General features: G+C 37.0%; 1 protein-coding gene and 1 non-coding gene across 2 annotated transcripts in view; both read right to left on the bottom strand.

Annotated features, from left to right (window-relative positions):
- Window positions 1-2633: 2633 nt before the first annotated feature.
- LOC138705234 (eukaryotic translation initiation factor 4 gamma 3-like) overlaps window positions 2634-27139 on the bottom strand; it is a 124001-nt gene continuing 99495 nt past the window's right edge. Inside the window, exons 17-19 of the mRNA XM_069834050.1 lie at window positions 20875-21021; window positions 19037-19138; window positions 2634-3332 (exon numbers count right to left, since the gene is read on the bottom strand). Of these exons, the coding sequence (XP_069690151.1) occupies window positions 2770-3332; window positions 19037-19138; window positions 20875-21021 (812 nt within the window). The 3' untranslated portion in view covers window positions 2634-2769. The remainder of the gene's footprint in view (window positions 3333-19036; window positions 19139-20874; window positions 21022-27139) is intronic.
- On the bottom strand, window positions 10896-10967 carry TRNAY-AUA (transfer RNA tyrosine (anticodon AUA)). The gene has a single exon. It is a non-coding gene; the product is annotated as a tRNA-Tyr (tRNA).

The raw sequence follows: 27139 nt of genomic DNA, 5'->3' as shown, positions 1-27139 counted from the left end.
TTGCTGGTCTTTGCCTATAGAATGCTATTGTGTCTGATATAGGCTATGCTTCTTCCTATTAATTTTGAAAGTCAAGCTTAAAGGCTCTTCAATTCTATTATTTCCAAACTTTTGTAACGTTATTTTGCAGTTAACATGGTGTACACATAGCTCATGCTGAAATAGGCCAACACTATGAAGAACATGACTTCTTATAGCTATATAATATCACTTTCATACCTCCCATATAGTGTTTCAATTGTTTATTAAAACATTTTTCTATAATCCTGCGAATAACAGAAAAAATAGATATCAGCCTTCAATTTTTAATTTCAAGGGGATCTCCATCTTTATATTCATTAGGCTCTAATATTACATAGTGAAACTCACCTCTGAAACGTTCATGTTGCCAAGATATCCTTACGAAGTTAGAAAAAAAAAAACTTTCTAAGCACTTCAACACAAGTGCATCTACTGAGTTCACACCAATAAATTAAATGGAAGGAGAATGGCAGCCAGTACATCAGAACAGCCGCCTTCTGCTCTCTGTACCGGCAACTTAATGAAAACTGTGTGTTGGGATGAGAAATTCAATCTGTTCTAATGTGCCCCCTTCTCCGCTAAGTAGAAAATTGAAGGCAAAAATCTTTTAGAACAGAATGCACCCATCTAGATTTTCAATTATATTTTCAACATTGTGATTAATTCAGATTTATACTCACTCTGATTGGAGTTCTGGCTGGCTGATATGTACATCTATTACAAGGCAGTACATCAAACTTGACGATTTGTGTCAGAGGAAGAACAATTGTTTGTATGCATCTGAAATCTGATTAGTGTAATATGTTACTAGTCAGCAATGTATGCAATGGAGGGGGAAAGCAACTGGCCACCCTACCCCATTATACTCCTGGCTTAGTTGCCTCATGAGTGATGGTTTGTTCATGTCACTTGTGGGGTCCAGACCTGTCTTTGGACAGTTGACTAAACATGGTCTCTGCAAAACGACTGTTGTAGTTCCACCTTATTGGTGTGACTTTTGGAAACCTCTTTTCCATGCTCGGTCTAAATAATGAGCCCTCTTTGATGATTTTCAGTAAAAAAAAAAGAAGAGAAAACGTTAAGAGTTTTGAAAAATACATTATACTCTTTAATGCATAACAGACTGTGAAAGCGCAAGGTTAAGTTTATAAGCCATGCAATGACTTTAGTTTGTAGGCCATTAATTTCACTTGACATTACCACTGCACCGTCATATGTTTGAGCCACTATTTTATTACCAAAATCATACTGAACTATACAGTCAATAACCAGATCGGCTATTGCCGAAGCAATTTGTTCAGCACTCACATCCGAGAATTCTACAAATCATTCTTGTACTACTTCGTCACTAGTTGCCTACATAATATCTAAGTACACCTGACAGCTGCAATTGGCTTCGAATATCAGTCGTCTCTTCTACCATTATTGCAACAAATGGGGCAATGTGGACTTCTTTTCTAATTTATGCTATAATTACATTGCTTATTGATTCAACCTGATCGTTTTGAATTCAATTAGATAACGCTGTAAATGCATTACTATCCTTAATGTGGGCTTTCAATATATTTCGTATTTCCTTAATAAATTAACTAATTTAAATAATTACCTCTATCAACTGAATTATCGCTTTCGTCATGATCACAGAGAGCCAGTTCTCTCTTTCCTAAATGGCAGACAATATCAATAGCAGCAATTGAATATACAGCTCTCAACAGGATCATCTTGGCTGACTGCGCATGTGTGGACTTGGTTAATAAAAATCTAAACTAACCAAACCTAACCTTCGTACATGCAAGATGTATAACCGGAGCATGAAGGAAACTTCTTGATTTTATCTGAAATGTACACGCGAAAATAAATTCAAGTAAGGATAACGCTGGCACTGCATGAGAGGTACGCATTTGCGCCACATCCAAACTGTTCCTGTCACGAGCCCCTCCTCTGAAAAAAATATTTGGCGGTTTTTTGCAGAGGATTATGGGACGAAGGTGTAGTTTGACGTCATATCCATCACACCGATTTCAAGCATTTTTCCTTGGATTATTCCCTCCTGTCTTCCTATCCTCTCAGAGCAGGCAGCAAGCCATTACTTAGGCCCGTTACACATTTAAAGATCTTGCTAGCGAGAAATGTGTAGTGAGAAAGAGGCGAAGAACCCTCTTCCACACACTATAGCGAGTTCTCACTATGATCATCTATGCACTGGCTTCAAGGAGAAAGTATTTTTCTGATTGTAGTAATCACTCGTTGGGGGGAAATAGTACTGTTTATATATTTAAGCATATTGTCCTACTTTACAAATGATGTACTGTACGAAAGCCACTAAGTTGAATTTGAATTTTCAGGTGATGACGAAATGGAGTTATATCAACATATTTGTCAATAAAAAGAAAAAGTAGACCTAAAATTAAAGCCAGAAATATTTGGATAAGAAATCACATTGTATCTAACGAAGAAAAGGGCGAGTTTCGGTCACTGATTTAGGATTTGGATATGTTTAGGCATTATTTCAGATTGAGTAGAGCTAAGTTTTTTTGCAATTCATGATACGATAGAGGATTCTATCAAGAAGCAATGGACAAAGTTTCGCAAACTCATCTGTACTGAAGAAAGACTAACCATTTGTTTAAGGTGAAAACATTTTATTAAAAGTTAATTAGAATATACAATATTATTTCAATCTATCTCCCTCCACTCGTACATACAACAAAAAACATTGGAAATATTTTATTCAATGTCTGAGTTTAACTATTCAACGTCCTCCCACTCCTCTGTCCCATCCTCTTGCTGCTCTTCCTCCTCCTCCTCCTCCTCCCTCATGACCATTTCTTCTGCTTCTTGTACAACAAGGAATACCTTCCGCTTTATCTCAACTTGATATTTTTTTGGTAATCGCTTTGTTGTTTCGCTCATTGTTTTAAAAAACAAGTCAATCGAGTCTTCTTTCGTACGTAATGTGTTGAGTCTTTCTTGTGTTATATTTTCTCTCTCAACTGCTGTCTTCTGTAGAAAACTTAATATAGGATAAGACTGCTCCCTTTTCGTTTTAGTCTTGCTTGAGTTTGAGGTTTCAAACTCTGCATTCGATCCTTCATCATCAAAACTTGGATCTGGAGAAGTTTCATGTGATGTGGACGGATCCAGGAAATTTGTTTCTGTACTCCTATTCCTCATAACCATCAGAAGACACTCCAACAGATCTTCATATCTACACTTTTCCTGCAGTTGCGATACCTGGCCACTGCGTGTAGTTCTTTGTTTCATTGCATCTCGGGAACAGTCTCGAACCTTTTTCTGTGACTCTTTGGCATCTGAAACAAACAATAACTGTGAACAAAATAACTTATACGTTTAATACATTACCAATATTTACGATTTGGTGTGCAGGGTGTGAAAGTAGACCACATCTTTCCGAACTCTGGATTCAAACTTTTTTTTTTTTTGCGAATAACAGAATAGTATCTAATAATGAATTCACAGTTAATAATTTGCATTGCCGTAATGAATGTTTTTCACATATTTATCAATGGGAATGGCTTTCAGAACACAATCCTACAGCTACAGAATGGGAGAAAACATAGTTGGCATTATTGTCAAAGAAGTGTATGTAGCAGAAACTGCAACCAACCTACCTGCCTAAACCAAACAAGGAAATATGGTTGGAAAAATCCGAATAATTCATGGAACTACGGCAGTTTCCACACTGTATAGGAGCCATTGATAGGAAACGTCATCAGAAAACCAGTGAACAGCAGCTCTCATTTTTTTTAATTACAAAAAACAGTTTTCTGTTGTTCTATTCAAACTTGTAGACGCCGAATACAAATTTTCTGTGATTGACGTAGTAGGTTCCTGTGGCAAGTTCAGTGATGATAACATTCTTACAAACTGCACTTTTGGAAGAGCATTAAGATACCAACAATCATCCGTTGTAGCTGGTACTTATGAACTCCCCTAAGTAATTGTGGAAGATGCAGCATTTCCATTGATGGTAAATTTGTTGTTGTTTTCTAATGCCAGGCGTTTGACAAAGTCATTTGACCTCTTGCACTCCAATATTTTTCGAAGATATTATCATGGTCAGCCACTGAAGCACAGATTTTGAGATGTTCCAAATCCATTTCTTGGTTTGAGTTGCACAATGGGCAGTTAGGGGACTGATATATTCCAAGTCTATGCAGGTGTTTGGCCAAACAATCATGGCTTGTTGCCAATCTAAATGCAGCTACAGATGATTTTCGTGGTAAATCGGGAATTAACTGTGGATTATGATGCAGAGAGTTCCATTTTTTCCCCTTGAGATTGTGTTATCAAATTTTGTTTGTTGAAATCTAAGTATGTAGATTTAATAAATCTTTTCACAGAGTAATACGTAGATTTAGTAACAGGTCTGTAAGTAGCAGTGCTGCCCTTCTTTGCTAAAACATCCGCATTCTCGTTTCCCAGGATTCCACAATGGGATGGTATCCATTGGAATACAATTCTTTTATTGAGTGATATTAATTGAGAGAGCATTTTAGTTATTTCTGCTGTTTGAGATGAAGGTGTGTGTTTAGAGACTATTGATAGAATAGCTGATTTGGAGTCTGACAATATAACTGCATTCCTAAATTTATTGATGTGGCATAGAAGATTCCTGAGACTTTCACTTATTGCAATGATTTCTCCATCAAAACTTGTTGTTCCATATCCAAGAGATCTATAAAGTGAGAAGAGACAGCACGTAACACCTGCACCGGCACCTTGTTCTCTGGAGATGATAAATTTAATGAAGTCTTTCCCAAAACCTCAACTACATGCAGAAAAAATATTTAATTATTATCAGCTTTCTAGAGCTAGGCGGCTTGTAGAAAGTGTCATTTGAAATAGGAGTTAAAAAGTGTGGATAATGCAGTGAAGGCTACTGTGGTATTTCACAACTACCTTAGAAATCAGAAAAGCCGTGGTTCAGTGGGGCAGGAACTAAGTTACTTCGCCGAAAATGGTCAGAATGAGCCCCAAAATCAGCTATTTCCTTTACACCTAGTAGGCTCAAATGCGACGAGGCAAGCCTTCCTAATATGATAAATATTTCTCCAGTATTTCAATTTGCCTGAAGGAGGTGTTCCTTGGAAAAATACCATAAGAAAGAGCGTATTTCAAGTTCATTTATTCTAGGAGTGCATCAAGGAAGTGCGTGTGTGCTGGTTTTGATGCTAGGTCTACACAATAACTGTCTTAATAATTTTAAGAATCAGGTCACGTTATAAAATACCATATCAGATGTGAGCTTCATTTATCGTACAAAGTAACTATTATCTTGGACAGGCTACTACGTTTTTATTTTCCACAATACTATACGAGGGATGGGGCATAAGTCATGGCTTGGCCCCGGATTTTAATGTAATATCAAAGTGCGAAATATGTACATAAAAATGTAGTAAATATCGGGGAAATATATAATTAAATATGTAGTATTAATAAAATATATAATTTAAAGTCACTATTTATTAATGCATTACATTCAGAAAAATGTCGTCACAGTTTAACAGGTCAGTTGAAGTGGGAGGATACAGCCTGCAAAGTGACTTGCCATTTCCACCTAATTGTGCAGTTTACAAATACAGCTTGTCTCTGCTACAATTTATGCTTTTTTTTCTTGCGTCTTAAGATTTCCTGAAAAATATTTTTCTTTGACACACAAAATGGTATTTTGATTTACCCGACACCCGACCCAAACCCCTCGCTAATATGATAGCCTACTTTCAATTTGGAACATAGTTAAATGACCGGCGCACCTGACCATCCCAGATTCTGAGAAAGCATTAGGGCAAATGTATAGAGTTGAGGCACTCCGAACTATTATGTTTTACAGACAAAGAGTTGGAATCCCTAGTTTTATGTTTGTTTTTTTATTTATAAAAGAACTATTGTCTTAAGCCAGCTTTAGAAATTGAAGTATTTTCTATAGTTGTGAACAAAACATGACGACGTCAGTTTCCGAGCCCTCCCTCTTTACCAGCATCGTGCACTATAGTGAGAACAAAAAGCGGCCCTCCAGTCGGAGTAATGGGACAGGGACCCTAAGACATATGTCCAAGTATATATGAAAAAAAAATCAATAATTTACTCTGAAAAATAAAAAGAATTTAATAAAAAAATTAAAAACTCAATAATTGCCTAGATACGTATAAAAATTTTACATTCTTTGCATAATATGTAAAATATGTAATATTACTAAGAATATATAAAAATATGTAAAATGAAACTCAACTATAACTATATCAGAACCACAAATCGCACTACAGTGACAACTGATTTAACATTACTCTCTGTTCTATTACAGACAAGCACAGAGCCATCTTGTTTTGTGGACACACACTACGACTGCACAGATTCCGTGCAACATATGACATTTTGTGATACCAACCCTTACCTTTGAAAAAAAAAAAAACATTTGCCATGACTAGAGACCAGATTCTTATGTAATTACATATAGCATTCCTTTACTTGTGGAGTACTGAAAATGACGAATTTCGGCGATTTGTGGATGGATGTAACCCGTGTTGAACAACGCTCATACACCGGGAACAGAGCATCTAGAGCAGTGGTCATCAGCACTCGCTGAAATGGACAGAGGCTAAGCGGTGCAACGAAATATGCTCTATCGTGTGAAGCATAGGCGGAGTTATGGAAGGGGGCATGGGGGCACACTGTTCCCCCCAAAACTTGTCCGAACTCTTTTCTTTTTCTATTAACGTTAGAAAATATTGAATTCAAAAGATTTTTTTTGTTTTTGTTTATGATTAAGTTTCCTTGCTTAAATTGACGAATTAATGTCTTCAAACCATGTATCTGGACTAGGCCTATATTGTTTATTTTAAATTTTTTAATGTACTCGTATAAGAATTTCTATACCTCACTTAAGGAATGGAATCATTGTAATGTTTTCTTCTTGTAACAGTCTGTACTGATGTGTTAGAACTCTGCAGGTGTTCAAGCAGCCACTTGGAGAAATATGAATAACATACTGCACAACAATGCAGAAAAAAGAAAAGTGATTCCGGTATAATGTGTAAACTTAAAGATGAGATTAAATAAAATAATTAGAATTTACATTTCATTTGATATCTTGCTTCTTTTTTTTTAAATTACGGTTTATTTAATGATGCTCGCAACTGCAGAAGTTATATCAGCGTCGCCGGTGTGTCAGAATTTTGTCCCACCATGCCAGTAAATCTACTGATATGAGCGTATCGCATTTAAACATCATCGACCTGGATAGGGATCGAACCCGCAACCTAGAGGACAGAAAGCCAGCACTATACCCACTATGCTACCCAGGCCGACTCTTGCTTTTTTAAATAAACAGATAAAGTAAATGTAAAATTAGTGCACCACTGTGGAATAATGGTTAACATGTCTGGCCATGAAACAAACAGGCTCAGATTCAAATTCTGGTTGGGTTTTTCCTCAACCAATTGAAGCAGAATTGCTAGATAATTTTCGGTGTTGGACCTCGGACTCATTTCGCCATCATTAATTCACATATCATCCATCGTCCATACAATAGCCTGGGTTAAGTTCACAGTGTGGCGTGCTGCACTTCTACAAGAGCGCGGCCGTTCGGCTACCAAATCATTCACAGAATAGGAGTGGTAAGCACAATAAACCTCAGGCTGCAATGTAAACCATGGGTCCCTCCTCCGTACAAGAGAAAAAAAAGGTAAAATTGTCTGTATATTTTGTTACAATTTCACTTTATTTTACAATGCTGTGGCAACCATGCTGGAAAGTTCTCGCCGCCTCGGGAGTCGAACACGCGTCCGGCAGAAGGGAGAGTGCGCGCGGGAAGACAGGCAGCGGAGAGAAGAAAGCCAGCTTCGGCTGGCAGCTGTGCGCGGGGAGAGGAAGGCCAGAACTGTGGCGCGGCGCATGGCGAAGGGAGAGGGGGAGAAAACCGACTGCGACAGACATAAGGGGGCGTCTGGAGTCCGAGTGATGGGGAGACCGAGAATCGTCCAGAAACAGAAACGTCCGAAAATCGAAGGCTCGCAAAGTGTTACCTAACAAATAAAAGGAAGCCAGCCTTCGAGAGGCCAGTTCAGTTTTCAGTTTCAGTTCGGCCAGTCAGTTTGTGAAGCAGCCGTGAGCGAGCGAGGAACCAGCCTTCGAGTCCAGAGTTCGACGCAACTGTGGGAGCGACCAGGCAAGTGCGGCGTATCCGGAGTCGTTGGTTCGACGTGCAGTGGACCGCAGTTGGGGGACCTGAGTTCAAAGTTCAGTGGACTGTCTCTGGAAGTCTTGGGTTCGATATACTGTGAACTTGAGTGAATGAGCTAGAAGAACTAGCCAAGGCAAACGAAGTGTGAACTGACAGTTTTGTTTTGTAAATAGTGCTTTGTGAACATTAGTTGAGATTAGGAGTACATTGTTGTTCTCAATAATCCAAGTGAATTGTCATTGTCGTCTGTGAAGTGCAATAACGAATACTGTGTTGATCTAGATTCATTTTCCGGGCTGAGAGGCCGTGGTCTATTGGTTGGTTTTATACCAGACGTTTCGTCTGCAACTGCGGCAGACATCTTCAGTGGAGTGGTATCCGAGGTCGCAAGACTCTTCTCGGCGTACCTGAGGCAACTGAGTCGGATACCACTCCACTGAAGATGTCTGTCGCAGTTGCAGACGAAACGACTGGTATAAAACCAACCAATAGACCACGGCCTCTCAGCCCAGAAAATGAATCTAGATCTATAGACTCCGGCCGTGAAAGCCTACACTGCAAGAATACTGTGTTGTTGTGTGGAGTGAAATACCCATTGTTGACGGGAGTGTTTAAATTCAGAAATAGAGAGCCATTATTAAAGTTAAAAGTAAAACTAACATTATTGTTGTGTGAATTAAAAGTCACAATACCTTCATTAAACGATCATATTCCAATATACTGTACCAAGGTCAAGCTATAACAGGGGGAGGAGATAAATTTAATGATGTCCCCCATAATCTCGTTATATCGGGATTCTATGGTTTTGCTTTGCCCCCCCCCCCCCCAAGGAAACAGTTCTCTCTCCGCCAATGCAGTGAAGTCTTCCCAAGTTCCAACAGAATACGTCTGGAGTAGTAACAGCCTAACAGAGGCCTCCTGCCTCGACCAGCACACAGTGTGCAATTTCCTTGATATAGCTGGACAATAATCATTTTTCAACTTGATTTCACTATATATTTTTATGAATATATGTTCTTGAATCTACGAGGCATCTTACATAGACACTGTGAAGTATTTGTTTTAGAGTAGCATAAACATTGCTATCTGCAGAGTGTTGAATCCACACTTGTCACTCGCAATAGAAAGTGCTTTGTTGGAAGTCGCATTAAGGGCTAGTAAATTGTGTTTTCTTTTCTTCTTTCAGATGAAATTTGTAAATTCTGGTATGTGCTTCACGATAATGTGTAATTTAGCTAAATTGCTAACATAGAGTTCACAATACGAAAAGAAAAATACAAACTGCTGAGCCATTTATACCCTAACTCACACTTTCTTAAGTCGAAATTGTGATAGAAAATCTAAAAAAGTATGTTGTTGTTGTTTTCTAATGCCAGGCGTTTGACATAAAGTCATTTGACCTCTTGCACTCCAATATTTTTCAAAGATATTATCATGGCCAGCCACTGAAGCACAGATTTTGAGGTGTTCCGAATCCATTTCTTGGTTTGAGTTGCACAATGGGTAGTTAGGGGACTGATATATTCCAATTCTATGCAGGTGTTTGGCCAAACAGTCATGCCAGTTGCCAATCTAAATGCAGCTACAGACGATTTTCGTGAATGTAGATTTAATAAATCTTTTCACAGAGTAGGCCTAATACGTAGATTTAGTAACAGGTCTGTAAGTAGCAGTGCTGCCCTTCTTTGCTAAAGCATCCGCATTCTCGTTCTTCACGTCATTTAGATATATTCCCTCAACTAACGCACTAACCTTGTCACATACCTCGGCCTCATGTCACTTATAGTATCTGCTCCCTCATTTAACCCATAACAAAATGCAAATCAGACGTCAATCTGTGTGTGGTGTGGGAAGATATCGAACAATCAGTGCTGTTACAGTTGGTGAGTACAGGTACCAAAGTATATATAGGCTGCATTTAAAAATTATCCTGTTCTATACCTATATTGTCATATTCTATAAATTGGATTAGTTATGACATCTGGTTTGAAAGACTCTTTGAAAAGATAACACAGCGAAAGTATTGCAGCACTGAAATTCATTATCACATCCAGGATCACATATTTTAGTCCAGGTCTTCTATAAACATTCGCCTCAAAATTATGATTCTTTTTTCACAGTTTTTATATAGAATTTTGGGTGGACTACAAAAAAAAAGTCCAAACAATTGGTCATGGTTTCTAGTATCTCATTAGTTTTACCTTTAAATACAATAGGATAATATGACTATATAAAAAGTGTAAACATGCATAATCATATGATGAAAGAGTAATGGAATGGAGAAAAATTCTCTCCGGCGCCTGGATTTGAACCCGGGTTTTCAGCTCTATGTGCTGATGCTTTATCCACTAAGCCACACCGGATACAACCCCGGCGTCGGACAGAATTGTCTCTGATTGAGTTCCAACTCTTGGGTTCCCTCTAGTGGCCGCCCTCTGCACTACGTCATAGATGTCTATGAACATAGGACCGAAGTCCACACATGTGCTGAGGTGCACTCGTTATGAGTGACTAGTTGGCCGGGATCCGACGGAATAAGCGCCGTCTTAAATCATTTCGTGATTTACGCATATCATATATTATTTCAATGTACCGAAGTACATATGATATTTGCATGCAGATATTCTGCGTCATCATACGATGAAAGAGTAATGGAACGGAGAAAAATTCTCTCCGGCGCCGGGATTTGAACCCGGGTTTTCAGCTCTATGTGCTGATGCTTTATCCACTAAGCCACACCGGATACCCACCCCGGCGTCGGACAGAATCATCTCAATTTAAGTTCCAACTCTTGGGTTCCCTCCAGTGGCCACCCTCTCCACTACGTCATAGAGGTCTATGAACGTAGGACTGGAGTCCACACATGTGCTGAGGTGCACTCGTTATGAGTGACTAGGTGGCCGGGATCCGACGGAATAAGCGCTGTCTTAAATCACAAAGTGATTTACGCATATCATATACATTATCTCTTCATCGTATGATGATGCAGAATATCTGCATGGAAATATCATATGTACTTCGGTACATTAAAATAATGTATACTCTATATAAAAGTTCTCCAGTCAAAGTAGAACTGAATCAGTTATGGACCAATTCTTATTAATGTCATTTACATATATCTTTGTACAATAGAGCTTCGAAAACTCAAACAGCTCTATTTTAATATAAATCAGACGCACAGCAGCAGAGATATTTTTACACGACATAGAACATACATACATACTCAACAATGAACACAACAAGTATGCAGACAACATAATATACTCGCACAGATACGTAGACGACATACTCATACTATACAAATGAAATAAACGACAAATACACAAACTACACCAATACATAAACAAAATACACCCAAAACTTCAATACACACTGGAACTCGAAAACAATAACTCTATAAATTTCCTAGACATCACCATAACAAAAGTTGACAACAAACAAACCTTCAAAATATACAGAAAACCAACCACCACCACCACACACATACACAACGCATCTAATCACCCCACACAACACAAACATGCTGCATTCAGGACAATGGTACACAGATTACTCAACATACCCATGAGCCAACAACACTACAATGAAGAAGTGAACACAATCAAATACATAGCACAAGAAAATAGTTACAACCCAAACATAATAGACAACATCATAAGGAAGACAAAACAAAAACTCAAACACACAAAACACAACACAAACACAAGAAATACATCACACTAACATATGAAAACAAAAACACACACAAGATCGCATCATCATTCAGAAAACAGAAATACAACATAGCATACAGAACAGCAAACACACTACAAAGACATCTCTACACACAAACAACACAAACAAATAAATACAACCACAGGCGTATACAAACTCACATGCAATAGTTGCGACAGTTTCTACATTGGACAGACAGGCAGATCATTCAAAACTCGATACAAAGAACACATTAAAGCAATAACCAGAGGACACAATACATCTACACATGCCGAACACATAACTAATGCTAACCACACATACAATAACATAAATACAGACATGGAAATCCTACACATACAACCCAAAAACCAAAAACTCAACACACTAAAACAATATGAAATATACAGACACACTAAAACATACCCCAGTCAAATTCTCAACACACAGATCAATTTCAGAACACACACACTATTCGACACAACTCTTCATCACAAGAAACGCACCCACACAACAGGCAACAAAGTTGAGATAGCGCCAAGATCTAGCAGACTCTGAGGATGGTGTCGAATAGCACCGAAACAGCTGTAAGCCACACATGCTTACATAATTAACACGAGTAAGATCGCCACTTAATCAACTATTTAAATCAGAAGAGGTTACCATACCAATCAAGTTGGGATTTCATAGAAATGAGAACTACTTGCGACTAAATGTAGACATCAGATTATTCATTTTTTATTATTTTTAGTACAATATTAATTTAGTAAAATATAATTACTATATTAATCTATATCAGTGATGTCAAAGCAAGCGCATTTTTCTGACCTTGACGTCGTGCGCGGGCAGCAAGCGCTAAGTATGGAAAGAGGAAGGGTTGTGTATATGAATAACCAACCTGTTGGATTAAGAAAACAGTGGTGCACAAACTTCAAACGGAACGTGAAATTTTATGTCGTTATTTTTATATGGCTTCTTTCTGTTTAATATTATCTATATTGTCTGTAAAACCAAAGTACTAACACTGATTTCTTAATATTGCACTTGTGTTTTAAATCTTAATAACATAATAGAGAGTTAAGAAGGAATATTCACTTAAATTCCATAGTAGTATAATATTATACTGTATTAAATGGATGAAACACATCATTCATAAAGAAAGTGATATTCCAAAGAAAGAGATTGAGTATGACGTGATAAGTTGGAATTTATATTGATGGTATCTTTAGCCTTACAAAAGTAATCAATAAACTAATCAAAACAATAATACAGTGCAAAGCAAAGTTACCTAGGTACTGTATCTGTTTTAAATGTAACTAATATTACATAACAAAACTCTTTTCGCATTATGCTTTTAAGGTGATATTTGTGAACAACTTCCTATCATCAGAATGTTAAATTATTTTCTCGAAATCTGCTGAAGCTATAGAGCTGACATTTTTACAACACATGGGCACGTATCTTTTGCTTATGATGTAACAGTAGTTGCTTTGTTAATTCATTTCCTTACAAACAATTTCCATGCGAATATTTTCAAAATTTCCAATACACTATCTTCAGTAATACGTATATACGATACATTTGATTTACGAAAACATTCTGTAAGGCTACTAAATAAATAGGCCTATACCTGAAAATTTCACTTTTCTATACGAAAAGTTGAGAAAATATTTCTTTTGAATAAAAAAATCAAACTTGTGAAAAATGAGCATTAAAATTAAAACTTACATTCTTATAATGCACTTATGCTTCTCAGGCAAATCTAAAAATTAACATGGATACAGTTTTAATAAGTTCTCTTCCCTTTATCTATTGAATCAGTGCTGGCCATCCCTGAATGTAGCTCGACCAAGCGGCATATACCACCTCTTTCATCTGTCTCTTTCCTTTCCGCTGCAAAGCGCTCAGGCTCTCCTGAGCTCTAAAGCGCGCGCTTGCTCCTCTGGGCATCAACTGACATGCCTGATCTATATGTTAAGCAGATATCAGAGTCTTGCTTAGTTAGGGAAAACTCAAAACTATTTAAATCTAAGCTAAAAACTATAAATTTCAAAATGTCTTTATCACTCTGAGAATGCTACAATTTTAAATTTTCCAACAGAATAAATCATGATTATGCATAGAGTGCATGCTATCAAAGTGGGATTGCTACGAGTGTATGTCTCGTAAATATGCCATCTGTCCCAGCATCCCGAAAAAATTTCTTGGGATGCAGGAAATGTCCTGAATTTTTATGAAAAAAGAAACTAATAAAGTAATTTTTAAAATATCGCAGAGGTTATAAAAATTAATCTTATTCATAATTTTCTCTCATTTTTTACGTTTTCACACCACTGGTAATATTAATGGAGACCATTTCTTTGCCTGTTGCCATGGCAGGTAGATATAAGTTTTCAAAAAGTTCGAGGAAGATGTGTCAACATTTTCGTATGCAGCAGAATTTGCTTTTGCCCTTCCTGACGAACACTTCAGTGGAGCTTGTGTTTTTCATGGTTCATTGTGAAATGACGAAAGAAACAGATTGGATACCGACACAATGGGAGTAAGCGTATTAATAAAACTCATTTTTTAATGTTCCATGTGTCCAGTTTTACCACAAAATTCTCAAATACAAAAAGGTATTTAAAGTAATTCACAATTCCAGCAAATATCCATACTGCATCAACGAAGTTAAAAGCAGGAACATCTCAGTACTATAAATTTATTTATTTAGTTTTACAGATTTTTGCCTTACTTATACTACGGACACAGTCTTTTGGATCTGGGAGAAATGGAGGTAAGCATTCAGGTCTTATCTTCATCTTATCTTAGAAATGTGTCGCATAATGGCGGACTTGTTATAAACACAACACTCAGCAACAATTCAGCCAATGTTGCAAGCCTTAGTTAGTTACCGCAAAGTGGGGTGACTTTGAACGCTGAGGTGACTTTGAACAGTAATTTAGCGCCTTTCTAAATTAAATGCTGTACCCAATTGCGAAAAAACTGTTTAAGTTGTCAATAAATTAGTTCAGTTTTTTCGCAATTGGGTACAGCATTTAATTTAGAAAGGCGCTAAATTACTGTTCAAAGTCACCTCGGCGTTCAAAGTCACCCCACTTTACGGTACTAATTCTGGTGAAGTACAGACACGAAATCATCCCATACAAATACCAGAATTACTATTATTATCAATAAAATATTACTGTACTATCCTAATATGTTAATTTAGTGAGAATTAAACGTAGACCAATGAGTAGGAACTGAAATCACCTGAATGACAAAGCCTAAATATTCTAATGTGATAACTAACGTGCACAACAGACTAACAGCAATCAGTATAATCCTAAATGACAAAAAGTGTTGAATATCTTAGTTATAATTAAGTGACAAAGTGTTAATATTTAGTCATAATTGTTGATGTGTAGTACACAACTCCGCCCACGTGGACTAGCTCGACACATAAGCAAAACGGAGCCAGAGCTTTCCCTCTTGCAGGAGGCCTTAGCCCTTCTAAGGGACACTAATAGGCTATTTCATTTCATTCATTCATCAGTAGTATTGGTACCATAGAGGTCTTTTGGAGTAATTCCTCTCATAGTAATTCTGAGAACAACTGCAACAGTATGAGCTAAGAGCAAATCAAATTTACCGTCTCCTTTGAAATATCTGTAAACATTGAAAATAATATGTGCAGCTTGTTTACGAGCTAGTTTTTCACTTCGTATTTGTGAAGTCTCTGCATTGTTATCTACTGTTACAAGAAGCTGACTCATTAACTGTTTCCTATTACCGCCACATAATTATTACATTATTCCATGATATTACCACCCATACCACTAATAATAATACTATATTAATATTAATAGTAATACTGGTTTTCGTATATGGCAGTGATTTCACGTCTGTACTTCACCGGCATAAGTAGTGATAATGAACTGAAGTTGGTAACACTGGCTAATTGTTTTATTACAGCTTCCACCGTATATAGTCATACTACAGAACGTCCATATGATAAAACGTCCATAAGGTCAAAATGTCCATACGGTGAAAATGTCCATGTACTAAATGTCCATATGACAGAAAGGCCACATAATAAAACGTCCGTTAAGTCAAAATGTCCTTAGTGCCAAACGTCCATAATGTCCAAGTTCAAAGGAAAATTCTGCTTGAACAGAACACAATAAATTTTATTCTATAACTCGTACAAATAAGTTATTAATCATCGGCAACCGGAGCCCCACTTTTAAGATGGTAACTAATACTTTTAACCCTGTGTTACTCATGTTATAAATATTCTCACCATTGCTTAGGTGGGGTTTCACAAACCCCATTTTAAATAACTAATATATTTTTCCGTAAGTTTCAGAAATCAGATAAACACAATTAAATATACTATTCTTAGTTCACTTAAACAATTTCTTAAGTGAACTCTTCTGGATGTGACTGAAAGGTATACAGATGCACAGAGTACACACTAGCTACATCTCTTAAATTTTCGTTGAAATATACGCACCAGGGTTTACCACACCCCACCTGAGTAATGCAGGGTTAAGATTTAAGAGAATTTCTCCTTTTCCTTTGTATCTGTTGTAGTTTCTCACAATCTGGAGAATTTGTCTTTGATTCGTCAAATACGTTTCATTCCTGGCTCTTTAATTTGTGTATGCCTCACTCTTGCTTGCAATATTTGTGTCCAAATTCCATTTTCTTCGCGCTTTAGGCACTGTATAAATCGCCAAGTGGACGGATGTACAGCCATCACGCGTTGAAGATTGTACCAGTCTTCCACTGCATTGTTTGTGTACTCTATGCCTTTCAGGCTTGGGAGGTTCATGTTCCTGTATCGCCAATATATTTTTGTCCTATCTATATTAAAGTAATAATGTTGGTACAGGTATCCACGAAAAGAAAGAAGTGGCTTACCCTTCTGTGATGGCGCTAACTGAGGATTTCGTTCCGTCTTTAAAAAATTCAGTTCTAATTAGTTCCGCGTTTAAAAATGTTTACATAGGTTACTATAACTACCATGAACAATGGATATAGTGTACATTTTTAGAGCTATGGGTATTATGACTCTGCACATCAGAGTGAAGTGGACATTATACTACTATAGACATTTTGTCTCTGGACATCAGAGTGAAGTGGATTATAGAACTATGGACATTTTGACTCTGGACGATTTAACATGGACATTTTCAATGTGGACATTATTCCATGGACATTTTGACGTATGGACATTACAATCCTGGACTTTACGTCTGGTAACCTTATTAAAAGTCGTCTGATATGTGACACTTTTCTATGGTGAAGACATGAATGCTGACCTCATTCTCTCCCTCCACTGACCCAAAATGCACTGTCACATTTTATACACGGTATTTATAAGGTACACTGTATACAGGGCCGTAATTAGGCCTAAGGACTCAAGTGCTTTGTTCACCCAATAGGAAATATGGACCTCATTGTACAAGTTTTGTTGTACTACTTTTCTTTTCCAGAATAACATAAGAAATATAGATAATACGCGTCAGGGAGGACAGTAATATCTCCCCCTGGTATAAAAGTGCACTGACAATACTCTCAAGGTCATTTGGATCAGTGGCGGTTCCTCGGGGGAGGGGAGGGGAGGGAAGGGAAGGGAAGGGAAGGGAAGGGAAGGGAAGGGAAGGGAGGAACGTCCTCCTCACATTTTTCTTCTTTTGAAAGTAAATACCAAATAAAATATGTGCCTTGAAATTCAAGGAAGATTCGATCATTTTTAAGTTCACAGCTATAAGAAAACCTCGGTTGATCGAGTTTTAAACGATGCACGCTCATGTGCTGCTAGAAAACTGTGAGAAAGATGCGAGATTGTTTGTGTGGAGGAAAGTCAATCCATTCCTCCTTTACTGCAGTTAACACACATAGACAACAGCGCACTAGCGGCCAGAGAAAGAAGCAGAGTTTTAAAGCAAGTAAATGAACGGAGAGGGAGGAGATCCTCCTCTGAATCAGCGCATGGGCGGGAAATAGAAACTGACTGGTCGTGCAGCAAGCTCGCTATCGCTGCCATCTAACGATCTTGAATTCAACCAGACTAACACACATCTAGGAGGAGGCACAATAAAAACAGTTTTTAACGCAACGCTATGAAAGACACCATAAAACTTTTTTTTTTTAATTATGAATCAAAAATATTATTCATTGCACTTTATACAAGTTACTATTCATGGTTTGAAACTTTCAAGGATATTTTAAAGTTAAAGTCGGGTTTATATAAAACAGAGAGGAAGTAGTTCTACTTTAGTATCGCAGATCTTTTTGGCCCCTGAAATTCACTTCAATTCATTGTGTACTAGACAGGGCAACAGCCAAGTCGTCAGTTTTGTACCAATATATTTGAAATTGAAAGTAGGTACCCCAAACTGCATTATTTCCAACATAAAAAATTGGCCACCGGCAACTTTGAACAATAATGGTAGTGTGACTTTACAAGAACTGATAATCTTGAAAAGCATGTGATACTGAACTTGTAAAATGTACATGTGGCAACACAGACCACGTGGGTGGGTGCAGTGTTCTCGCTTTCATCAGATTATTTCCCATTCCCATTTCTGTGGTTCCGATTATGTGTTAGTAGCTATAGTGTCTTCCAACACGTGTAATGCTCTACTGTGCTCGAAAAATGCTACGAAGTTGTGAATTTCCTTGTAATTGTTAATTTATGTAATTATTTAACAATGAATGGAAGTGAAAACATTATATATTTTGGAAAATTTAGGAAACTCAGTTTACAAGAACATATTATTGCTATACAGAAGGGAAGGCCATCCCCATCACGACCTGGTCTTATATGTATGCATGTTGGCTAATTTGTAGCATGTTTCATTCAAGAAGGTGTCATTTCGTCCAGTTACCTTCTTTCCTCCTCTTAAGAAATACGCAGGAGCTGCCACTGATTTGGATGACTTCCTTTCTCAGATTTTCACTTGTGATATAATATGTAGCAACCCTATATCAAACTAAAACACGTCCTTCTCCATATATCAGTTCCAGGCATCATGACGAGGCCTAGCTTATGACTTCTTACAACTACTGGCCTCAGTCATTGAAGTGCTATGAAAAATGTCGTTAATGACTTGCGCGCAACTCCTTTACCTCCCTGCTCAGCTGGGTCTGTACTCGATTCCCATGCAATAAAAGAGTCACTTGATATCGTACTGTCATCCCAAAGCACCTGGAATATCTGACACAGCAACCCTGCAATAGGAATAAAAATATCTCTCATTATTTAGTGCTATCCTTCACGTTCACTGTAAATGTAACTTCACCAAGTTGTACTACCATCTTGCTAGACCAATGGTGGGCATTCCTGCGGCATTGCCGCAGTGTCATCAGACCTCAGCAAAGCATCAAACTTACCCCCTACCTTTCCCTTCCCCCACTCCATGAAAATACTGCGGGTGTACGTGGCAGATTATATTGGACTGCTGTACTTCGGAGCTTCATTAGTGATACAATGTCTTTCGCAGAATCATATGAATCGAGAGGATATCACACTTACAAGAAAGGCGGTTCTTTCATTTCTCATGTTTAGGATCAGTTACAAATATTCAGGACGCGAACTTAAATATGTACATTCTTAAAATAGACCATCTGTTATACGAGTTAAAAAACACATATTCACTGATTTTCAAAGGATGGAGAAAGATTTCAATATTTTTGCCACTCCTTCTCATCATCTTTTACAATATCCACCTCGTGTCAATGGAATTCCTTGTCACAAAGTATTAGGGGCTGCAAGACAATAAACACCTTTAAGAACAGCTTAAAAGATAACCTTATTAGCATTTCACTCCAATCTTACTGATTTAAACTATCACTGACTACATTGTTACTTTTTTCTTTAGACATCATTCTGATTGTGCTGTATTTTAATTGTCTCGTAATAATCTCTTTCTATTATCTAATATTATTTGAAATATATTAACATTCTATGTATTTTAGTTTAATTCTGCTACACAGTTTATTTCAGTGTTTAATTAATAGTTCATAGTATTTTGTTGTTTAATTTGTAAATAACTTTTGTATACATGTAACTCTCATCTAAATCAAATTGTTGGATTCTTTGTAAGTTCATGCATATGTATATACACTTTTTGCCTTACGGCCTTAACTCTGCCAGCTAAAATAAATCATTATTATTATTATTATTATTATTATTATTATTATTATTATAAATTGAAAATGTTATCCAAGAATTGCAGTTAGAGGTACTGGATTTGCAGAATGACGGCTTCTTGAAAGCAGAATGTGAAGGTCTACTGGGGGCTAAAATTTTTTAAAAGATGTTCAGTACTACATATCCACTGCTTAGACAGTTTGCTTCAAAAATAATGAGTACCGTCATTTCCCATGGAACATAACTATTGTCCACGATACAACTAATCAAATTTTGTACTCCATAACGTAGTATCTCGTTTATCTATATTCTTGCTGCACTGTAGTTTGAATTCAAGTCACTGCAGCTATCTACGAACGGTCTATGTTACTTCTACAATGATCTTTGAATGGTTGTTTCGTGGACCATAGTTGTGTTCCAGGATTCCAGGATCATAGTTATGGGAAATGACGGTATGTATTCATCAACCTACCAATGCGAACAGCTGTTTTCTAAAATGAAATTTATAAAGTCCAGCCACAGATCCCGCTTAGGCGATGCTCATCTCCTTGCGCAACTGGAAATAGCATGCATCCCAATTTCGAAGAAATTGCTTTGAAAAATGATTAATTAAATATCATGTGAATGGACTATTCTAATTACATATGGTAGGTAGGAGTGTAGTGCCGCAACTGTCCGTAAATCCGTCACTGCACTGTAGAGTGCAACCGCTCCCACAGTATGTAGTTGCCATTTAAATCCTGTCTTGTGGGTTGCGTTCATTTTGCCCACCACTGTGCTAGACACACAATCACAGATCTGAAATGTGCCTCACCTTGTGGGTGCTCCAGCTTGTTGATGAGGGACTGCACTGCATACAGACACTCAAGCTCTAATGCCTCATTGTTATCTACATACTTCAGCACTAATTTCTGATGCTGCTGGAAATGAGACTCATTCAACTTCCATGTCGATTTCTGACCTGCACATTAACACAATGCATTTTAGTAGGGTACACTTGATCAAAGAATTCTAAAAATATTCTAAACTGCTGAATATTTTAAGTACAGAAATATAAATAATAAAAAAAAACAAGCTGGAAGGCTGTAAGTACGTAGGGGGATCACACCATGTTTTACTGCTGAGTGCAGCAAAATGAAGGAGCACATAGAGATGTTCCTCTGGTCACTCATAAAAAATGGGAAAATAAAAAGGATACATGGCACTCAAAATGATTTTTGCACCAGAAGAGAAATGGCGAATCAAAACCAATAACGGCCTGTTTCATCAACAGACGTTAAATGCTTGTTAACAGGATGCTGGGATTTTAACAATTTTTTAAGACTGAATTGCACCAACTTTTTCAGCAAAATGTTAGTTAGGTTTAATTTAATAAGGTTATTTTTAATCATGCTTCTTTTAATTTAGGTTTCGAAATCCGATTATTATTATTATTATTATTATTATTATTATTATTATTATTACTATTATTCATGGTAGGCCATCGGCCCGTTCCGCTCTCAGAATTCGCCTTCCCATCATCTTCTAGGACGTCCCACATCTCCATGACCTTGTGGCTGGTATAATAATGCTTGTTTAGTTAAGTTAGAAGAATCCATTCTTAAAATATGTTCATGCCATTTTTGTTTGTAACTTTGTATTTTATTGTTTAAATTAAAAATTTTCAGTTCTTGTCTTATTGTTTCACTAAGAATATGGTCTTTTAGAGTACAGCCTGCAATGTATCTGAGGACTTCATCTCTGACATTTCTAATAATCTTCTGTCTGATCTATTCATGGCCCAGTTTTCTGATCCATATATCACGATGGGAACTGCCATTACTTTTAAGAGATACGAGTAAGATCTTTTTTACTTGGGTGGGCACCAACCTGTTTGCAAAACCCCCTTCCAGGAGGACCCGGTGATTTGTGATCGAGGTTTTCTTCCTCTGGAGCAGTTACCTTTACATGGTTAACGAGACTGCTCTTTCCTTTTGCTGGTTTTCTCTTCTGTCTTCTTTGCCATTGAAAATTTAATGTTCTTCTTCCACCTCTGAAGTCATTGGAAAATCCCGTGTTGGGACTAGTTTATTATTTGATGAAAGAGTGATGGAACGGAGAAAAATTCTCTCCGGCGCCGGGATTTGAACCCGGGTTTTCAGCTCTACGTGCTGATGCTTTATCCACTAAGCCACGCCGGATACAACCCCGACGCCAGTTAGAATCGTCTCAGATTAAGCTCCATCTCTTGAGTTCCCTCTAGTGGCCGCCCTCTCCACTACGTCATAGATGTCTATGAACGCAGGACCGAAGTCCATACATGTGTTGAGGCGTGGCTTAGTGGATAAAGCATCAGCACGTAGAGCTGAAAACCCAGGTTCAAATCCCGGCGCCGGAGAGAATTTTTCTCCGTTCCATCACTCTTTCATCATATGATGACGCAGAATATCTGCATGGAAATATCATATGTACTTCGGTACATCAAAATATATATGATATGTGTAATAAATCACTTTGTGATTTAAGACGGCGCCTATACCGTCGGATCCCGGCCAACCAGTCACTCATCCAAGTGCACCTCAACACATGTATGGACTTCGGTCCTGCGTTCATAGACATCTATGACGTAGTGGAGAGGGCGGCCACTAGAGGGAACTCAAGAGATGGAGCTTAATCTGAGACGATTCTAACCGGCGTCGGGGTTGTATCCGGCGTGGCTTAGTGGATAAAGCATCAGCACGTAGAGCTGAAAACCCGGGTTCAAATCCCAGCGCCGGAGAGAATTTTTCTCCGTTCCATCACTCTTTCATCATATGATGACGCAGAATATCTGCATGGAAATATCATATGTACTTCGGTACATCAAAATATATAAAAAATATATATAAAAAAAAATGTATAGTTTATTATTATTATTATTATTATTATTATTAATTGTAATTTACTTACTTATGGCTTTTAAGAAACCCAGAGGATCATTGCCGCCCTCACTTAAGCCCGCCATCGGTCCCTATCCTAAGCAAGATTAATCTAGTCTCTACAATCATATCCCACCTCCCTCAAACACATTTTTATATTATCCTCCCATCTACGTCTCGACCTCCCCAAAGGTCTTTTTCCTTCCGGTCTTCCAACTAACACACTAAATGCATTTCTGGATTTGCCAATACATGCTACAGACGTTTGAGATGGGCAGGGGATGTAGTATGTATGGGCAAATCCAGAAATGCATTTAGTGTGTTAGTTGGAAGACCGGAAGGAAAAAGACCTTTGGGGAGATGGAGATGTAGATGGGAGGATAATATAAAAATGTATTTGAGGGAGGTGGGTTATGATTGTAGAGACTAGATTAATCTTGCTTAGGATGGGGACCGACGGCGGGCTTAATTGAGGGCGGCAATGATCCTCCGGCTTTCTTAAAAGCCATAAGTAAGTAAGTAAATTACAATTAATAATAATAATTATAATAATAATAATAATAATAATAATAATAATAATCAGATATCGAAACCTAAATTAAAAGAAGCATGATTTAAAATAACCTTATTAAATTAAACCTAACTAACATTTTGCTGAAAAAGTTGATGCAACTCAGTCTTAAAAAATTGTTAAAATCCTGTTAACAAGCATTTAATGTCTGTTGATGAAACAGGCCGTTATTGATTTTGATTATTTTTATGGCATTTCTCAGATTCGCCATTTCTCTTCTGGTGCAAAAATCATTTTGAGTACCATGTATCCTTAACCTGTTTTTATTTTCCCATTTTTTATGAGTGAGCAGAGGAACATCTTTACGTGCTCCTTCATTTTGCTGCACTTCGTTAATGCTACATTCTGCTATATTCACGTTAGTGACGCATTGATGATGCATCTATTTTAATGTATGATACCAAAATAAAAGTTTTTGCAATAACATTTGTACGTTCGGTAAATTTGTTTGTTGCGCTCATTTGTTTATTTTTTATTGTTAAGTCGTCACCATTGTATATTTCTCGTTAATAAGAGAATGGAAGAAATTCTACAAATTGTGGACCAATCTAAAAACTAGAACAAATCACATTCTGACAAAATGTGAAGTTTATAATAGTTGCAAGAATATTGTTTTATGAAGTGACTATTAAATGTTATCAGTACTGGTTACTATTAAACACAGTATATCTGTGTGTTGGGGGTGGGGGGAGGTAGGGTAAAAAAAAACTTGGCTTGGCTTTTCGAGGGCTAGACCTGGAACATGAACCTGCTCTTAGTTAAAAGAAAGAACAGGGGAACAATTAATTAGTGAATAAAAACATGGAATAATAGAATAAAAAAATCTGTTGATGTAGGGTAAAAATGGTGAAAAATTATAGGTCTATTTGATACATTAAAATATAATTGAAATACTCATTTTTGTAATGAGAAAGTCTAAACCTGTTCAGCAAAATATCATTAGTTAAAATAAAACAAAACAAAAAACCTCCATTTCTGTTCAACACTCACAACAAAAATTGTTGGCACTTATTTACTTAAATTCTACTGAGTGTTTCCTTGCTTAGAATAGAAAGAGAGCATTGTCTCCAGATTTTCTTGATGAAGTGTGGTTCTGTTATTTGAAAGTATATCAGAAAAGAAGGAGAGCTCTCTCTGAATCTACATTTGGAACTGAGATATGAAGCTATAAGGTTGTGATCTTTAACATTCTCCTATGCACATTAAAAATCAAGTACTTCCTCCCTGTTGCATGACAACAATGTTTTATTCATAGAACAAGTATGCTCTCCATCTGCTCATACAACAGGAACATTATTTAAAATATTTATATCACAACAGATAACCAAAACTAACTTTAAGCAATAACTTTCGTAGCCCTAGTTATGAAATTTATGATTGATTATACAATACAAATTAATAAACTTAAAAATATACATATGAGTTCTGCATACTTGTAAATATTTGCTCTATCGTCCTTTTTCCATAACTGAAGCAGATATTGGACATGCTCTTTCACAGTTCTCACTGAATTTTGTGTATCTTCTAGTACATTTTGTTGCATTAGTGTCCATTTTGAGCTGTCTTCATAGGAATAGCAGTTAATACCTCCCTCAGAAAGCAAATATTGCGGGTAATATTACTTAAATCTCAAACGAAACTCATTCACCACAACACTGAGGTTCACATCTGCTTTAGAATAGCCGCTCCACTTATTACAATAGCATAGTTCTCGATTGTGATTGGCTCTGCGATTAATGACATTACAATAGCATTAATGAATTGTGGACAGGTGAGGTACGAAAACTTTCTATTGTGATTCTGGAAAGACTTCAGAGCATCTGCAATTAATAATGTTATGATAGCCTTAACGAATTATGGCCAGATGGAGTGTGAAAACTTTCCACCACATTCATTTCAATCTCCATCTAGAGCCGAGCTCGATGCATCGGTGGATCATCTCGTCAACCACGTCACCGACAGAGTTCGCATCACTAGCATATCGCCCATAGCGCCATCTTTTCCCCTTCATTTTGTTACCTAAATTCCTATTGTCCGGCTAGGATTTTGAAACAAATGAGAGAGAGAGAGAGAACCGAGGTTTCCTTTTACCTTCAGTAGCAAAGCCTTTCACTCGGGAATCATACGTCGACCAGTTAAGTACACTCAGGAAGTCTACGTTGACCAGTTAATCCTTGAGGATTCTATGTTTTACAGTTAAATTCATTCACATATTCAGTCGACATATATAAGGTTGTATTGAATGTATCATGGAGTAGTTAATTTACAGTACGAACTTGTTTGGTATCTGTTACACTTGATTACGATATATTTGCTGAATTGTTTATGAGAGTATTCGCTAGTGGGAATGTCTTGCTTCGTGTATCAGATTGTGTGAGGTTTCTAGTCGTGGCAAGTTACGTCATATTGGTGCATAGTATGTTAGAGAAAGTGAAGTGGTTTCGTGATTTGATTTTGCGTGGGTATTATGATACGCAGATATTGTGTTCTTACGTCGTATTTAATTTCCAAGATAGCCTGGCGGAATTGTGGATGATAGTTATTGATTATATCGTGCTAAAGTCTGTAATGAACTCGTATGTTAAATTGCTTTCTCGATTGTTCTACTTTCTATTCCAAATTGATTATTAACCTTCTAGATTATTCGACTTATAAGTCAGAGTGTATTCAATCCTAGTTTCTTATTTAAGCGGGCACGTGAATTTGGCGGCATTGTTGTTTTACATATACTTCTTTCTCTCTCTCTCTCTCTCTCTCGGGCATTATGTTCATTGTCATAGTACAGAGATTTATAATATCTAGAGATCGTAATTAAGAATCAAGTTTTAACTAAGTATGTGCATTTTGATCAGGTGTGTGACTGTTTCACTTTGCATTATTTCTCTGTAATGTATCGAGTCAATATCCTGAGCCTATTAGTTGCATTTTTATGGGAATTATTGAAATCTAATTGGGCATTTAGTAGGTGTTAGTGGGAACTGCTGGAAATTGATGTTAAACTTTCATATGTTGTTTGAGATGTTGTGAGAATGTTCCAGCAGGTAAATATTTTTATAGGTCATGAACCTACTATTTTGGAATTTGTCAATTAGATTAAGTTATGACTTTGGAAGTATATTGGCCCATATTGTTCAAAGTGTCGAAGGTTCTGCAACTTATTTATTGTCGTATTTGAGATCAATTTAGTGCATCATTTCTTTTCATTTAACTTCATACTTTCATGTTTGTTTCATCGAATCATTTATGTACTTATTTATTATTTGTTAATTATATTTGTTATTATAAATTCACACTACTTATTCTGTAAGTCTTCCACTGCGCACATCCCAATTACCCGATGCACCAACTCCATCTGGCAAGTAACATCCCGGTAGTGTATTTAGAGAGGTTTTATACGCCTCAATCTTTAGAGTCTTCAAGCCATTAATCTTTGCATTACTTCTCCACAATAATGGAGCCTAGCAGTGGCGTTTATTCCATAGAAGCTAGGTAAGTAGTGAATACCCTGAATTTATGACAAAGAAAATGATGAGCTGAACATATTATTTTGTATAGAATATTCAATGATATTGATATGGAGGCCTAATATAAAAGAAGTAATTTTTGCTAAC

Source organism: Periplaneta americana, chromosome 8 (assembly GCF_040183065.1).
Source record: "Periplaneta americana isolate PAMFEO1 chromosome 8, P.americana_PAMFEO1_priV1, whole genome shotgun sequence".
In the NCBI taxonomy this organism is placed as follows: domain Eukaryota; kingdom Metazoa; phylum Arthropoda; class Insecta; order Blattodea; family Blattidae; genus Periplaneta; species Periplaneta americana.
This window is presented reverse-complemented; position numbering and strand designations above follow the sequence as displayed.